General features: G+C 40.4%; 1 protein-coding gene across 2 annotated transcripts in view; it reads right to left on the reverse strand.

Moving 5' to 3' along the window:
• pomgnt1 (protein O-linked mannose N-acetylglucosaminyltransferase 1 (beta 1,2-)) overlaps positions 1 to 17,606 on the reverse strand; it is a 117,182-nt gene that overhangs the window by 25,883 nt on the left and 73,693 nt on the right. Inside the window, exon 22 of one of the 2 annotated variants that reach the window (XM_038715017.1) lies at positions 10,247 to 10,295. The exons of the other annotated variant lie outside the window; for it this stretch is intronic. Coding sequence (XP_038570945.1) covers positions 10,262 to 10,295 — 34 coding nt within the window. The 3' untranslated portion in view covers positions 10,247 to 10,261. Of the gene's footprint in view, positions 1 to 10,246; positions 10,296 to 17,606 lie in introns of those variants that run through there. 2 annotated transcript variants of the gene reach the window in all.

Below are 17,606 nucleotides of genomic sequence, written 5' to 3' on the forward strand. Positions count from 1 at the left end.
AGATGTAGAAAGTCACAAAGGGATGGACAGGAGGAGTACCACTACTGTCAAAACTGACACAGATGTTAACAAGACCCACCGCATAATGCAACCTACAGGCCTCCTGCACTTCTGTTCACGTACACAGACAGGCACACATGCTTTTGAACACACATCTCTTTGAATGAAAGAACGTACGCAGAAAATGTATTCCCTCCTCGGTGTCTTTGTTCGGAGGATTGATCTTTACGCGCTGAAAGCCATAACTCACACTGATCAGACGACAGCAGTGTAGATGGCGAGGTTGAAAACAAGGAAGCGAGACACAAGAGGAAGACTTTAAATTAGGTCGCTACTATTTTCTTTGCTTCTCACTCATGTGCGTGACTGAAGTTGCTGTACAGTGGTGCTGATTTCCCCAGGGCTGGCTCAATATGCCGCTTTTATTGCTATGGCCTATTAAACCCCTAAGATAGAGGGGCTGAGCTCAGGGTGGCATCTGCTTACCACACACACACACACATATATACACAACAAACACATGGATCTCATGCCCCAGGTGCATTGTGGAGCTAAGTTAACCAATGAGGACATTTGATGTGGAGCAAATAACATTCTCTAAAAAGGTCAGAGCAATTCAAGAGTATTTTTATTGTTTCCTGTGATGGCCCACAGCTGTAGCAGGCAGAGTTTATGAAGCTTTTATTTGCTGCAAAGGTGAACAAGTGGTGCAGTGTATGGAGTACACCTGATACACAGAATCAGGAGGGCTACATTAAGACTCTATAAACAATCTAGTATCCATCTGCTAGACGTATGGATAGATGATATAATGTAATATGCTTTTCACTGCGTGTTAGACATGCCAGTTGAAAGTCCCCACTATGTGCATAACATTGGCTGCTGTATGTACAACAAGGCGTTCCAATAAAGGACAGTAATTAATAACGTAGAGCCGCGTACTATTCTATAACAATTAACTAAATGTGTTTATTAATAAACATTTTTCAGATGCATTTGTGTTTTGGATGGAGCATCATTGTCAATATTTGGTTGAATGTCCAACCATGACATTCAACCAAAGGACATTGGCCAGCTTTTACGTAATTATACTAAAAGGTCCAGGGCAGTAGAAATCCACGATACGGTTGAGAAAAGACTTTCGGGGACAGCAGAAAGTCAGGGAAAGTAGAAATCTTTGCAGAGGAATTGTGAGGAGAGAAATCCATTACAGGGCAGAAGAAAGTTGAACGCCATGATAGGGTTGTAGTTAGCCCGGTAGAATACAGTAGAAGGCAACAATGGACAATAAAAAGCAACGACAGGACATTAGAAATTCATCATTTGTTCTGTAGAAACCTTTGTGAGAACAGCAGAAGGTCTTGTAAGGACAGAAAGGCACATTGTGATGATAGAAAGCTCCATTAGGTTAGTACAAAGCCTTATAGAAAGCCTGTAGGCACAGTAAGTAGCCGTGTAAGGACAGTAGAAAGTCACAATGGGAAGAAATAATGATGGGACGGTATCGGGAATATTATGGGGTTGCAGAAAGCTTTTAGAGGACAGTTAAAAAGCTTTGAAAGGTTGTATGTGTGTGCATCCCAAAAACTTGTGACTAATGTCAATATGTGTAGAGACAATCCAGGGGCCAATACAGTTAATGTATCAGTGTTCATATGTCAGATGGTGTGCATCGCTGTCTGATCTAGTCGCCAAAAAAGTCACCACGAAATATTACAATAGAAACAATATAAGTCTAAGTTGGTGGATAATTATTTCCAATATATTATACTCCATTAGCCATGTTTAATATTAATATCAAAAATGGAGATACTGGCCCTGATTTTACGTGGAATCAGGTTCAAACTAAATGTTTAACCCATGGTTAGATACATTTTTTTTTTAAACTGAGGGGTGGATAAAATGACTTCCTTAGTAATCCTATTAGGATTTGTGTATTTGAATGCAGAAAAGCTAAAAATATACATTAACTTGTGACCGCCTCTACATGAAAGATGGCTTCTAAACTGGGAAAGCTCGGGATTAAATTTGGAAACATTCCACTCACACCTTGTGTTGTTGGTTATGTAACACACTTTCCTCTGCTGGAGTAAAAATCTGCTCAGACAGAAAGTCTTCTAATCTCTGGTTATGTAAAATACCAGCAGCAGGAGTTTATGTGAGGTGAAATGTCCTCGCACATCATCCGACCAAATGAACCCATCAAAGTAAGCACTCCGTGTTCGCTGCATATAGGTTACTCTCTAAAGACCTACAAGCCTTTGTGTCTTCATGCAGATTACATGTTTTGATAAAAACCAACATGCCCAGCTTCAACAAATCAGGCCACTGCATTTTAACCCTTTCATGCCTGACGTCCACTACAACAATACTTTTATCCAGATTTGAATGATATTTTTCTTTTACAGATTTTCTTCTGTGACTGAAAATTCATCCGTCCCCTCCAGTGGACATTAGTGCCAATATTATTCAATAATATTCAATAATAGTTTTTAACCTGCCCCACTTCTTTAAAAGTAAAAACTAAAATATTACTGTGTGATTTAATAATTCATGTATGAAAGGTTATCAGCTGATGTTTTTTATGATCTTTCACAACTCTTTTAATCCAATAATTTTTATTATTTTTTATCTGATGTTTTCTCTTTGTATTTGTTTATCTCTTCAATCTGTTGTTGTTTAATTATTTCCTACTTTGTTGACTGTTTGACTTGTGTAAAAAATGTTTAAACTGTTTTCTTTCTTTCCTTTGTTTTCCTTTTCTTTCTGCCATTTTTTAAAAATATATGCAAATAAACAAACACTATAAAAGCACAATGCCTGATATCTAAAACAATCCAAACTCTGCTGTCTTGTCTTGTCTCCCATGAATAGAGATGTGAAATAAGCGATGATGACAGAGACAGCTTCTTTGTGTTGAATGTATGCATGAGAGATAAGATCAATCTAGCATACATGAAGGAGAAGATTGGGTAAATGAAAGCGATCTAATTTATAGGCTGTCAGAAAGAGATGGACTATAAAGGCCGTCACCAACATGTCAACCAGCTCGACTCACTGAGGGAAGCCAGTGAGGAGAGAGAGAACGGGCAAATAAAGAGGGGATGAGATTAGCAAAATGCTGCTGTGAAGAGATAAAACAAAGAGTGGATGAATATTTTCTACTTGCATGTTCAGAAAGTTTATATGTGTCTTTATATGAACATATACCTACACATCAACCTCAGTTTGACTTTCATGTAATCACAGTTTTTATTTTTCATTTTATTTGAGACTGTTTTATAGAATCCAGTTTGCAGAAGTAAACACAAGCACCTAGTGAAAGCATGTCTACAATCTTCAAAGTATATTGGGTTCCTGCAGTGACATCGCCATCTAGCACCAAAGGCCATATTGAAGGGCAGAAGCAACTGGGCCTGTAAACAATGGCTGACTCATTTTTGTTTTCAGTGGGAGCGGTTTCCACCCTCCGTCCACCTCTAACGCAAGCTCTGAAGAACTAGAGAGGTACAGTAGAGTAGGAAGTACTTGTATGCACCAGCATGCTGCTGTTTAGATGTTCAGATACCTAAAAATGTTTACATTTATATCTGGGCTATTAGCTATTAAAAGCCCTACTATGTTCACCAGCTAGTCTCTAACTTTAAGATAAGATCAGCCTTTATTTGTTTCACAGGTGAGAAATTTCTACATTACAGCAGCAAGTGGATAGCATGGAATAAGGTAAAGTGATAAGTGACGTTAAAAAACAAAAAAAAATTATAAATACTAAATTAAAAACTATATTTTTACAACTATAAAACAGATAATCAAACTAAAACAGTGCAAGAGACAATATGCATGTTGGCGCGCTTATCCTGGAGACTATTAAACAATGCAAAGTGACATTGTGCATAGATTTTCCCTCAGTCTCTGAGTTGTGGTTACTGCTTAAGCTTAACGGTGCTGATTATAAAGTCTCACGGCTGCAGGAAGAAAAGATCTTTTGAATCTCTCCTTCACACAGCGTGGATGTATCAGCCTGCCACTGAAGGAGCTGCTCAGTGATGTTAGTGTCTCATGAAGGGGGTGGGACGAGGTCTACAACATGGATGAGAGCTTAGCTCTCACCCTCTTCTCTCCCCACCACCTCTACTGGCTCGAGCGAGCGTCCCAGGACAGAACCGGCCTTCTTAATCAGTTTGTTTAATCTCTTCCTGTCCGCCTTTGTGATGCTGCTACTCCAGCATACCACAACAAAGAAGACCACAGAGCCATAAACTGTTCTCAGGAGTCTAACCTGCACTCCAAAAGACCTTAGTCTCTTGAGCAGGAACAGTCTTTGACTATACATCACCTTTATTACATTGTTTTATACAGAAGTTTGATCCCTGTCCAGACAAATAAAATAACTACCAAAAGTGATTTTGAAATAGAATAGCTCCTCTCCAAAGACGTAAGAAGCTGTCATTATCATCTTTATGCCCTCTTTGGTGGAGGAATAAAGACACATTTGGCAAAATGTGATCAAATGCAACTTTACTAAACACCAGATGTTACGTTCCTTCGGATGGTAAGTCCAGGGGGAGGGGGAGCAACAATGTTTAAGATAAAACCGGGTCAAAAGAGGACAGGAAGTCAGGGTCACGTTCAAACCAAAAATGATATTTATTACAATGTTGACAGAAAGTGAAACCAACACAAAACTACCCTCTCAAAAGAAGAAAGCAACAAAGCAGGCAAGGCGGTAATCAACACAGGTTCATTAACTAAAAGAGCCATGTTCAACACTAACTGAACAAGCATACAACTAAAAGTCCTCTCTCCACTGAGGAGGCTAAACCAGACACATGGTTCTGGACTCACGGAAATCCAAGCCGTGGGAGCACATGAGGCACAAACTAGGTCTCTGTAGGGATAAATATGGTCCAGGGTTGTTTCAGGTATGTTGGTGTGTTGTTTGCTGGCAGTCTGCTCTATTTGTCTGTGGACTAAACAGATTTTGACCAGGAGGAGCCACCTCTAGTTGGCTGTTTCCCTCATGTCTCGCCTCAGTCTCTATTTTTCTCCTGCACTGGGGTGAACTGGTGCATGTAATATTTCATTGAGCCCACTTTTCATCGCTGGGTCTTTGGAAACGATGTGGCATCATAAAATATCCAGAAGCCTCAGACACCCATTTTCTTCAGAGCAATCTGACAATCCATTTTTTATTTTCCCACAAACCACCTCCTGTTTCAGACCCAGTGCTTTAAAAAGAGTTGTTGCCAGTAATCACAGGGGATTTTCCTCTGGTGTTGTACAGAGGGTTGATAAGCAGAGGAAATAGAGAGGGTATTTTTTCTTTACACGCATTCATATTGTTAATAATACATTATGGAGGTAATATGTAGAAGGAAGCCATGTTTGTTTAACGTACTAGATAATAGTGGCCGAAAACGAACCCATACATTTCTTATAGCTGCCTTTTACATTCATTTTTAAAAAAAGGCTTTGTAATTTCCTAAAACAGCCGGCCACTGCAGTTTTTCAAAAACGTTAAAACAGCCAGGAGGAAATGGCGCATTTGTTTGGGACTATTTTCAGAAGCAGATGAATCCATATTTATTCTGTCTATTCCCCCCACTCATGAACATTTCTTTCAAATATGTATATTGACTGATGAATGTAAAGCATAAAAGTATTTGATTAGATAACTAACCCTAATCAACCCAGCCATTAATTAGGAAACCTGGGGATTCAGTTGAAATGTTTCCTGGCTCTGTGTTGCATGCGCCTCCACATGGTTCAGATGTCCCTGGGTGATGATGTCATTTCGGTGTCTATTGATTGGTTTGTCATCTCTGCAAACACATAGTGGAGTTGAATCGAACTGTCCAGCATTAGTGGAGGCTAATTGCTTGTCCCGGCTGCTGTTATGAATCTAATACAACCATTGTGTTGGTGTAGATGAGAGAGAGATGGTGAGACCTTGAGAGAAAAAGACAGATTGACCATATGAGCCTGTCTGGGATAATGTAATCTGTGTCGACTGGTGCTCAGGAACTCATCACAAGGGTCACATTCATCACTCATGCTGCACCAGTGAGCTAATGGCCTCCATTTCAGTGAGAAACCATTAGTGCTAGCATGGCTTACACAAACACATCCAAAAGATTATTAATTCTTCCACTTCACCAAAGGTGTGAAGAATGGTTGGGTGGTGGAGTCAGAGGTTATGGGAATGGGAGTTGTGTATCAGCAGCACCTTTTTGGAGTTGGTTTCACTCTGGGACACAGCCAAAAACGCTCCATGACCTAGGTCGAGCTGGGATTTTGAAATGCTTGCCTGTAAATGAGGCATGATGTGTCCAGGGATCTGGCTGTGTGAGTTCTGGTTGTGGTAAAGTGAGAAAACAGAAGCCAGAGAACAGCTCACATCAGGCTAACATCAACATTCACAGGGAAGGTTTGCAGCCCCGGGGCGATCAGCTGGGCTGCTGCCGAGTATACTCTTATGTGCCATGAGATCTGAACAAAAATAAAAAGTCATACGCAATAACTACGTTCATTAAAATTCACTTTATGGGATAATAAAATGTTTCGTTCAGTGCAGGCAGATGGAGCCAAGTATAACACCCCATTAAGTTTGCCTAATCTCTTCTGTGATCATAATCTTAAATTCGCTGTGTGACACTTTCAAGCAAACAGTAAATGCGTGTGGCGTGAAACTGTTATTGTGTAACCAAGGTAGGCCTCAGGCCATCAAAAGCAACTCAAGCTGCTGCAGTAACATGCACAAATGTTTTGAGGGGCTTTTGCTCAGCTCAACAAAGGTGACCCCACCACACCTCTCCATTAGACTGTTCCCACATGTGTCACAATTGCCAAGCGCAGACAGGAAAAACCAGGGATTTGGAGCCAAATGCAAGAAAACCAGGCAGAGCACATACAGTTCTTGGTGAATTTATTAATGACTAGGGTGAAGAACGATTAATCATTTCCACATCGAAATTGGGATTTGAAAGAACGCGATTAGCTAATCGTGAAGAAGGCGATTAAATGTAGGTTCATTTTTAACTGTCATGCAGTTACAAATTAATTCCGTTGTAATGCTTGTGTGACAGACTTGCTCGCCAGTCAATTCACACAGAAGTGTTTCTGCAGCAGAGCATTTAGCCTGCCCTACGTTGCTGACATTGTTTCCTCCCGCTCTCTGTACGGTTACATATCCCACATTACGCATTTCAGAATAATTTAGCATTTTGCCTGCCTGATTTTGCTGACCTGTTTAGATTTTGTTGATTTTTTTGAGTTGTCCTTGATTTTTCTGCTTCTACAATGGTTAAGTAGCTACGTAGTTAAATTTTTTTATTTTTGTTTTCTTTTTTAACTGTTTATTGTTGATATATGATTGGGAGTCTGCACAAAGTGAATCCAATCAGGTTTATGTGGTGTAGAACACAGATGAGCTGTCCAAAGGAAACAAAATCCAAAGCAGGTACAGGCTATCATCCAAGGTCCAAGAAATCCAAACATAGCAGAAAACCCATGACACTGGCAGAGACACTTGACACGATATGAAGATGACCTTACACTAAACAAGGGGAAAACACTGATTTAAATATACAACGGAGGTGGAATTAATCAGGGTGGGGCAAACAATTACACAGGTGGGAAAGACAAAGGAAGGAAGTGAAGTAAGAAACCCTCAAAACTCCATGACACAACCATGACAACATGTCATGTTGGTATAGCACAACAGGAAATATCTCACATGAAGGTTTTTAAAGGTGGGAAAACACACTACAATGGGATGTCTGGATAACGTGATCAGGGTTGGGTCATTCCTATATTCCCATGGTCCTATGTTTCCCAGTTCTAAGGTTAGGGTGTTGGGGAACTAATAAGGCTGGGGACATAGAAACGCTCCCCTCATTAAAATTCAGCATCTTTCTTTTGAATCTTTCCCTTTTTTTTCCTGCAAACTGCTGCATAAATTAGCAATGGAAACTGAATATCTGTTTTCGTGTTTTACAGGAACACCAGAGAAATTGTGTTCTTGCAGGGTTTCCTCACTTGGTTTTGAGAAATCTTTTTCCTTTTTTGTCAGTTTGAGCCTCAGCTGCCATTGCTTCTGTTACACTTTGGAAGAGAAGCCAATCAGAAGCATGAGACAGAGCTGTAGTATACTCAAAATGCTAAAATTATCCAAAATTGACACAATTTCAAAGCACCTAGCAAGTCGTAGTTGACTTCTCTCTCAATGCACACAATGAAAAAGACATAAATTAATTACTCTAGTCCACGTGAACACCTACCAACAGTATGACTTTGGATATAGTTTTCAGATAAACTTGACAAATACACTAAGTATGCATGTTTTCACTTTTCCCTGTGTCACCCTTATGTCCCTTTGTGTGCCAGTATCTATGGTGCTGAAAAATAAAATAAGGGTGGAGAGCTGTACATGTCTCCCAGCATTAGCTTGACCCAGAGCAGAGACGCTATCCAGAGCCCTGTGAACACCCCCGGTGAACGCCCTGCCATGGTCCCAGCCAAATGTTAGCGTGACTGCAGTTAGAGTTCAGGAGTTGAGCAGCTGTGGCAGCACTTTAATGAGACTGTGAGTCAGAGCTGCAGGAGGACGGAGGCTGGGTACAGGGCAACCTCACCACTCTACAGCAATTAATCAGCTGTGGGGACGATACATGACATGTGGCCCCTTCACAGATCCACATTTGACCGCATAATGGCCATTTATCATGTAATATGAAACAGCTCAAGAACAGTCTGTTCTGGCCTTTCATGGGGGAAAATATGCTGCAGTGAAGGCGTAGAGTGACTCCTCACGACCAGGTCATGTGATGGAAAAGTTTGGTATTCATGACAAAATATATTGGCATTAAAACAACCACTTTGTAGATATATACAAGCAGTGGCATTTAAACCTGGAGGCGTGTAAAAAACAAACAAAAAAAAACACATTCTTGTTCTTGGAAAAGTAAGCTGTGACTGTCACACATCTTTGCAATCTAAAATAAATAAATCTGTTTGGAGAGAAACTATTTCGACAATTTCTATCTGATATCATCTGTTTTCCACAGATGCCCTTCAGTGAAGTGTAGAAGTGTTGGACTAATACCAAATACATTAACTTCTGCCAGGAAGGTCACTTATCGCGTTTTTGTGTCGGATTATTTGTTTGCTGGTTAGCAGTATATCTCAAAAAGTACTTCATGGATTTCAATGAAATATAGATGAAAATTCAAACATTGGCCAAGGAAAAGGTTATACATGTTTGGTGCACATCCAGGATTTTAAAAAGAAGTTCAAAATATATTTGAACATTTTTGCTCTTTTCACATTAACCACTAAACATGACTGTTTGTCAAGATGTCTATATTGATGAAACTCCACATCCAATTTTAAAAATAATAATTAAAAAATAGTGAAACTCTGGCAGAGTATTGAGCTAAGTTGATTTGTAGCAGAAGGGACCACTAAGTAGCTTATAGGTTATCTTTCTAATGTCATGAGAAGTTGTTTATCAAACAATGAATAACAGTGATTAAGGTTTGTTCACGCAGGTGGAAGAAAATTTACAGGAGATATGGAGACGTCAATCAAACAGTCTTGTGAAGAGATCTATAAGTGAAGAGCAAAATAAGTGAAAATATCTGTCGATGTGAATCCACTGGGGTTTGGAATTTTTAAGTTCAGCTTTAAGCCATGTTGTTCACTTGAATCAGTCTGAAAAATCACAGAAAACATTACAACACAACTGAAACACACCCAAACAATTAAAGAAAGAAATTTTAAAAGATCTATATTCTACGTGGATGACAGTATGCTTCTTATTGTTCTTGAGAACAATACATTTGCGGTGTTTGCATCAATTTAAATAAAGGCTGCAGCATTAACATTTCCTTATTGAGTTTCCATCTTTAATGGATCTCTATATGGGTTGTCTGGAAAAGGTTGCGGAACATGAGCATGAATATTTTTTCAGTCATATTAATTTGATTGTTTTCATATGACCAACATTGTTGGATTGAATGAAAGCTCACTGTAATGGAATCAGATTTGATTTTGATTTGTGTTAAACTTGCAGAATAGCTGTCGTACCTCTGCTGCTGTCATGGATTATACAAATCCACCGATTCTATACATCAACTCCCTCAAATAACCATGCAGGACAACAATCCTCTGAAAGTAATGAGAGTAATTTACAACTGACCTTTTCCCCGGACGACTGCAAATCTTTGAGATTGTTCAATTCTTCATGGTATAAGCTGATATGTCAGAACGCAGAAATATGCAGCAGCCGCAAATATCTGTCATAATGAAATGGGTTGCAAAAGTCAATTGGTAATTCTACATATGTAAATTACACATTACAGTCATATATTGTGCCCAGCCGTTACAATGCATGTTCACTTCTACTCCTGCAGCAGAGTACATCTGTTTTATTCATCAACGACGTTTACATTAATACTGAATGTTAGTGTTCAGATTGATATCAGCCCTTTTCTCTGAAGTAATAACCCTGCTGGTCTGACCCTCTGAGGCTCCTGAATAAGTGTAATGTAGTCAGTGGATTCCATTAAAATACTATCACTTTGAGGGAGCAGGGCAGGACAAATGTTGCATCACATAGGCTTCGTTCAGACTGCAGGCCTTAATGCTCAATTCAGATTTTTTTTCCCAGATCCGATTTTTTGGTTTGACAGTTCACATTATTGCTTAAATGTGGCCCATATAAGACTTCAGTTTGTCTTCACAGGTCACATTTCTCCCCGAATTACGACACATGCTCACAACTTTCTGTTCTTTTCATTATGGTTTCTGGCGCTGTACAACGCAACTGCCCCACAACTCACTCCCTCTCTCTCTCTCTCTCTCTCCACTATGTCGACACAGACACAAGTAGCATGCACGTCAGAAGAGAGCTTGTGGTCCGGTGGATTTCAGGTGTAAAAACATTTGTGAGCAGATGATAGGGAGGTAGAGGAGAAAGAGAGCCACGTTTATAATGTCTTTTTGTGGAGCTTTTTTGTTCACCGCGGCTCCGTCTACATAAGGACTATGACAGCAGCTGCTTTAGCTTGACGTCAAAGTTGCACCAATTCCAACCTGAGTGTCCACGCTGAGGTCGCATTTAAATTTTTTTTATCTGTATCGGATTTGTACCACATTTGGAAGTGGCCCAAATCCAAACTGGAAAAGATCAGATTCCATGTGACTTGGCCTGTTCACACTGTCATTAAAAGATCAGATCTGAGTCACATATGGGAAAAAAAAACAAACAAAAACAAATTCGGATTCACTTTGGCCTGCAGTTTCAGATCTGTGTTCGTTACATTATTTATTTAAAAAAAAAATTAGAAACACAGACACAATGGTAAATGTCTCACAGTGGGAATCGAACCCAGGTCTCCCACACCAGAGGTAAGCATCTTATCTATGTACCATCACCAGCACAAGAGTTGAAGCTCTAATCTGCTTAGAAATGATGTAACTCCCAAACTTGACTTTTTTCACTTTTCTTCTGTATTAAAGTAATCCAGTATTCGCTTTCTGTACATGGGTATATTGCAAACAGGAACTGCAGATAGCCAATTTGGCATAATTTTAATGATATCAATCAAAGTTGTAGCTATTATTGTCAAGGTTTGGGTGAGCGCAAAGCAGGTGAGAGCCCAAATGCAAGACACTGAGAGCAGAGATGCAGTTCAGGGAATTTAATCTAGACAGAAGAGAAAAATAACAAAGGCTTATAGATAGTAGGATTAATCCATAATCCAACGGACCAAGACAGCAGAGAAACAGGCAGGACGCTCCACACATGACACAACAATGACCGGACAGAGACTGAACAGAAACAAGCAAAACTTTAACACTGGGGACCAACAATCAGGCGGGAGCAACACAGGTGAGAGGGATCAGGACTGACGAGACAGGCAGGCAGAGAGACAGCAGGGAAAACAGAGAGACAGGCAGCCAGAGGGCTTCTGGAGTAACAGTCAGAACACAGGTTACTGAACACTAAACACAGACCATATCAAAATAAGACATGACAGATCAGAATCATATAAATATAAACAAACTAATCCAGACACAAACAGACAGATCACAACTAAACTACGACCAACAGGGCAAACAGACAGAGGCTGGGATCAAACAGAACACAGAGCCAAAGCCAAAATAATGCTAAAACAGAACTAGGAATAAATACAAAGACATTAATTAAGACACAGAACTAAAACGCAGGGCTAAACCTAAGATATACGACAGGTATAAAGAGAGCAAAGCAGAACCTGCAAACGAACAATGGACTAAACAAGGCTAAACAGAACACAAGGCAAGGAACAAAACCCCAAACAGAAAACATGGACCAACTGTAAAACAGAACGAGGTAGGGAACAGAGGCTGGACCAACCAGGAACAGGACAACACTAAACATGGAGCAGATCAGAAATAAGGATAATATCAAAACACCAGATGACAGATCATAACCAGATAAAGACTAACATCAGGTAGAGGAAGCACACTAAGGCAGCAAGCAAACTATACACTAAGTCTAAACTAAACAGAACAGCAACAGGGAGTCTAAAGGTGTAGCAACAAAACAAACCGAACTAATAACACAGAGTGGATACAGTGGACAAGAGAACAGAACAACACAGACAAACTCAACAACAGACTAAGACAACTGAACAAAACAGATAAACACAGAACGATAATAACCAAATGGACAGCAAATCAGGCAGAACTCACAATTAAGACTAGCAGACTGGACACAGACTGAAACCCAAAACACAACAGACTATATAAAAGATACTGAACTGACCAAATGACCAATGAATTATAACAGCAACCAATACTTTTATCCCCCGTCTCTGCAATCACAAGGTAAACAGTGGAAGTACACTGTAATGTAACAGTAGCTACAGTAACTTGCCAGACATTGTTACATTGCACTGTGGTAAGTTGACCTTGCGCTTTGTTTGGCCGGAGCTGTCTGCAAAAGCATGAACATACTAAAGACTGACAACTTATCTAAAACGTGTAAAAACTAAATAAAGTACAGCTATCACACACCCACACTTGAGTCCATGTGAATAATGCTAAAATCCCAATGAAGCGGTCCCAGCCCTCCACCACACACCATGTACAGACACGTGCACACACGCTGCCAAAGAACACGTCAATAACAGATCGACCTCCAGTCACGTACAAACTTAGAAACCCCAGTGATTGGACCAACACACACACACACACACACACAGCCAGCCCTGTATTAGAAACATGGAGCCTTGAGGTGATCAAATTGACACTAACTCTGACACCATTACTATAACAGTTATCAATATAATTTCCTCTGGCAAATACTAGATTCCTGTGTGTATGTGTTTGTGTGTGCGTATGTGTGATGAGGTCAGGATCACACCAATCAACTCTCTAATAACCGAGGAGGGTAATTAAGAATCCAACAGCTATCTGCCCTGGAGGAACATCCCCCTCACCTCCCAAACACACACACACACACACACACACACACACACACACAGACAGAAATGTAGTATTTGCCCTTAATCTCCTAATTACCTCCTGACTATTTTCACACATTCAGTCTTGTTTGTTTAACTGTTTAACACATACAAGAACAGAAACAATTTGTTGTTTTAAATTAAGTTTGCTTTCAGCTAGGGCTGTCGCGATAACTGCAAAATTGAGATACCACGCTATTGGTCAAGCCTATCGCAGAGGATGGCAAGCACAGCAACAACCGCAATGTTCATACTTTACACTTCAGGGCGTGTTAAATTAATAAATTAGAGCCTCAAAAGTTCCACAACCGTAACAAACTCTTTAACGGTTCAAGGACAGGTTGCCATGGACTGTACGTGACCTGACTGCAAACTTGGAAGCTGTAAGTGTTGCTGTGTTTTGTGTTGTTTTACTGTTTATGTTACAGCAGGGCTCCAGACTAACTTTTTTGACCTCCGTCTCGGAACCGTCCTGAAAAACAATTTGAACTGTCCTGAAGTTAACAGCGTCCCAAAATCAAAATGTTGTTTCTTTACTTTATTATCCTCTGTAGTTGTTAGTGACTTAATCAATGATCATAAATTGACAAAATAAATAATATTTATTTTGCTTAATTCAAACAAAAAGATTTATAAACAAAACTGAAAATCTGCTGGGGCACCTTTTTACCTCAATGATTAATTATTTAATTTCAATTCATAAACTCCTGGACTTTGTTTCAGCAGCTTTTCTGCTCATGTTCAAAACTTTCTGCACATTCAGAATCTCACATATCTGTGTTCTCTGGCATGTCCAGAAGAAAATCGTAATATTATGAGACTAACATCATTATTTAATGAGAATTCATAATATTTTTAAAGTCTACCTGACCTATACTCTGCTGTGCTCACCTTCAGACTGTACTGAATGTTTATAATGCAAAACTCTACCAGCAAGTCTGCTGGCAGCATCTCAGCGTGCGCAGGTTACTTTACGATCACGCCGTATGCCGAGTTTCATCAACTGGGTGGAGATGATTCCGTTGTAGTCAGCGCTCGGTCGGTTCAATTTGTCATTTGCTAAGCGTAATAAATAAACACATAGGTCTACACAATCCATTTCGTCCTCCTAGAGGCGTCCTACAGAATATTTCTCTTCGTCCCAAACACATTTTCTATCGTTCCCAGGACGGCAGGACGCCGTTAGTCTCGAGCCCTGGTTACAGGTTAGCTAACTTGGGGTTAGCATATTGCGCGGCTAATGTGGCTAGCAGGCTCGGCGATATTGGACTAACGTTGGAATCCTGAGGGTCTGTCGAGAGAAACCGAACAGCAAGCCTCATTTGAAGCTCACTAACTAATGAGCGTAGTATGCCGTTTTTCTTGTTGCTTTCTGTGGAAATGTAGTTATAGCGTTACTACAGCGCAGAGGTTAGATGTGAACTGCCCATTCTGCTCCGTACCGGAGTGTGTTGCTCTGTGTTGATGTGTGTGCGTTGCTACAGAAGGTAAATTGACTTGATAGACATGCCCTGAAGGTAACGATATAGCTAACGTTATGTGTGAAAATGAGTTTGCTTGGCAATGTTTTTGACTAGCACCCAGCAGCTAGCTTGCTCCAACCATAACGCTGCAGCTCGCTGTGCAGTGATCGACAGACACTCGTCTTACTATGCCATATGGCACCAAATTCCTTCATTGATGAAATATGCGATAATACCGCATACCACGCTGTTGAGCCCCAACATATTACCATGGGGGAAATTACTTCACTGCGACAGCCCTACCTTCAGCACAATTGTGCCTTAAGAGATCATGCAACTTAATCTGGCACAATGCACTATAGCTGGAGACACACTGCACAATACTGCATGGATGGATCGTTCACGGCTCGGCAGCTCCAGCGGCGACCGTTTATCTGAGGCAGTACCCTCACTAAAGCCAAGGTGGGCCTGGTTGAAACAATTCCACCAGCTCCCTACTGTTAATCTATATTTGCAGCTATCAAAGTAAACACACTGCCTTTAACTGCTTATCTTCAAGTGAGAGGAACAGAGAGAGAAAGGTTAATTGGGCCATAATTTACAGCCAGAGAAGCAGAAGAGGAGGAAAAGTAGGAGTGAGGAAGAGGAGACGGGGAGTGAGTGAGTGATGGTGTGAAGGTGGAAGGTCCAGGCTGTTACTGGGAGTGAATACAGATCCATGACAAAATACATGTGGAGGCAAAGAAGTCGGATTTTGATCATGTTTCATGACCTCAGTATTTCTACAATCCTGGAGAGAGACTAATGTAGAGGGGTTTATTTCAACATTGGCCATTTACATGCCTAAAGTCTTTCTTTGTCCAATTGAAACACAAAAACAACAGAAAATGTTATACCTCTTTCATCTTGCTCTTTTAGTGCAACGCGGGGGACATACAGGAGGTGGAAGAGCCGCTCAGCCCTGTCCACCTTCCATTCAGCAATATTATTAATAATATAAAAGATACTATAAATATATTATATAAATGATCTGATTCTGATAAACTATGAAGTATGTGTCCCGTGCTTGCCAATATTTTAGATTTTTAAACCCCCCCACAATGAAATATCAAAATATACCTATATTTATTAGAAATAGTATCACTGATGTTTCTGGTTTTGTTTGTCAGCTGTGTCTAAACAGAGAGCAGACAAACACACACTCTGGTAAGAAGTCTGGTCAGATAGATGGACTTTTTATAATAAACACGGTTTATCCTGACAGGGTCTTGCTCCGTCTCTACTTTCTTTTGTGTTTGAATGCATATTTGTTCTGGTGTTGTCTTCCTGTGTATATTTTATAGGCTTGCAATGAAAAGCTCCTATTTGAGGGGGACACGCTCTGAGTGAGTAAAGACATCGAAAGACAAAAAAAAGAAGGAGGAGTGATTCATCCGAGCATTCATGAAAAAGACATTCAGCAGGTATGGACACACAGAAGAAAGGAGGGATGGAGGTGAGAGGGGGTGGGGTGCTCTTTGAGTAATGTGATGTGACGGGGTCCCCTGAGTCCCCTGGGTCGGGAACTGAGAGATTAGCTGTCGAGGCAAACACAGAACTCCCCCCCTCCACCACCATCTGAAACTCCCGACTCCATCGGTCAGACACCACAGAGACGTCCACCAGCCTAACAGCAGGACGTCCACGCACACCTGCATCTAAAGAAACGCACACACACAAAACATGTTCTCCTGTATTTGTGAGGCCATACTAACTTTAAAACTCAAACAGAGAGATTTGATTTATAGCATAACAAAAGACAGTATGCGAGACAGTTTTTGTGTTTTAATGTTTGTTGTCTCAACCTGAAGTTCAGTGTAAATGAGTGTTATATATTATATTATTATTGACTGGATGGTTGAACGCTTTATTGATTTTCTGTAGCTTTATGGTAGTTTGTAATTATGGTGGGTCAGCAGGGCAGTAAAGTATCTCACCATATCACCGTGTCTATTATGTGATAGAGTTACTTACAGTCTAATGTTGACTGATGTAAAACACTGATTAAACTGTTCAGTGTGTAATATTTCTGAGGATCTATTGACAGAAATGCAAAATAAGATCCATAACTATGTTTTCAGTGGTGTATAAAGACCTGACATAATGAAAAGTTATGTTTTTTTTTATCTTAGAGTGAGACATTTATATCTACATAACCGCAGGCACCCCCTGCTGTGGAGGTCGCTGTATTTTGTCGTCATGTCAGCGAACAAAAAGCGCTACAGAGCGCGTTTCCTCATCACGCCGTTCTTCTTCTGCTTGTGTGATTCCGGTAGTGTAGACGCCCGCCACTACATTGAATACGTACAAAGAAGAAGAAGAGGGACTAATAATAATAGTAATATACAGTCTCCGAGTCGTCTTCTGGTTTACTAGAAGTAAGAAGAGAAGTGACATTTTCACTCTTTGAATGGGTCTGTTCTAGTGTGAGATTTGTTAGAATAGTGGCCACAGGTGGTAACGCAGCCGAGGGCGCTCGGCTGCTTCAGTCAAACACACACACACACACACACACACACTCATCACTTCCTAAATTAAAACAAGGTCACGCCCCCCACCTCCACCCATCACTTTCTAAATTAAAACAAGGTCA

The sequence above is a fragment of the Micropterus salmoides genome, unplaced genomic scaffold (genome assembly GCF_014851395.1).
Source record: "Micropterus salmoides isolate LMB-PRFRI ecotype aquatic unplaced genomic scaffold, ASM1485139v1 Ms_hic_scaffold_13, whole genome shotgun sequence".
Taxonomy (NCBI): Eukaryota; Metazoa; Chordata; class Actinopteri; order Centrarchiformes; family Centrarchidae; genus Micropterus; species Micropterus salmoides.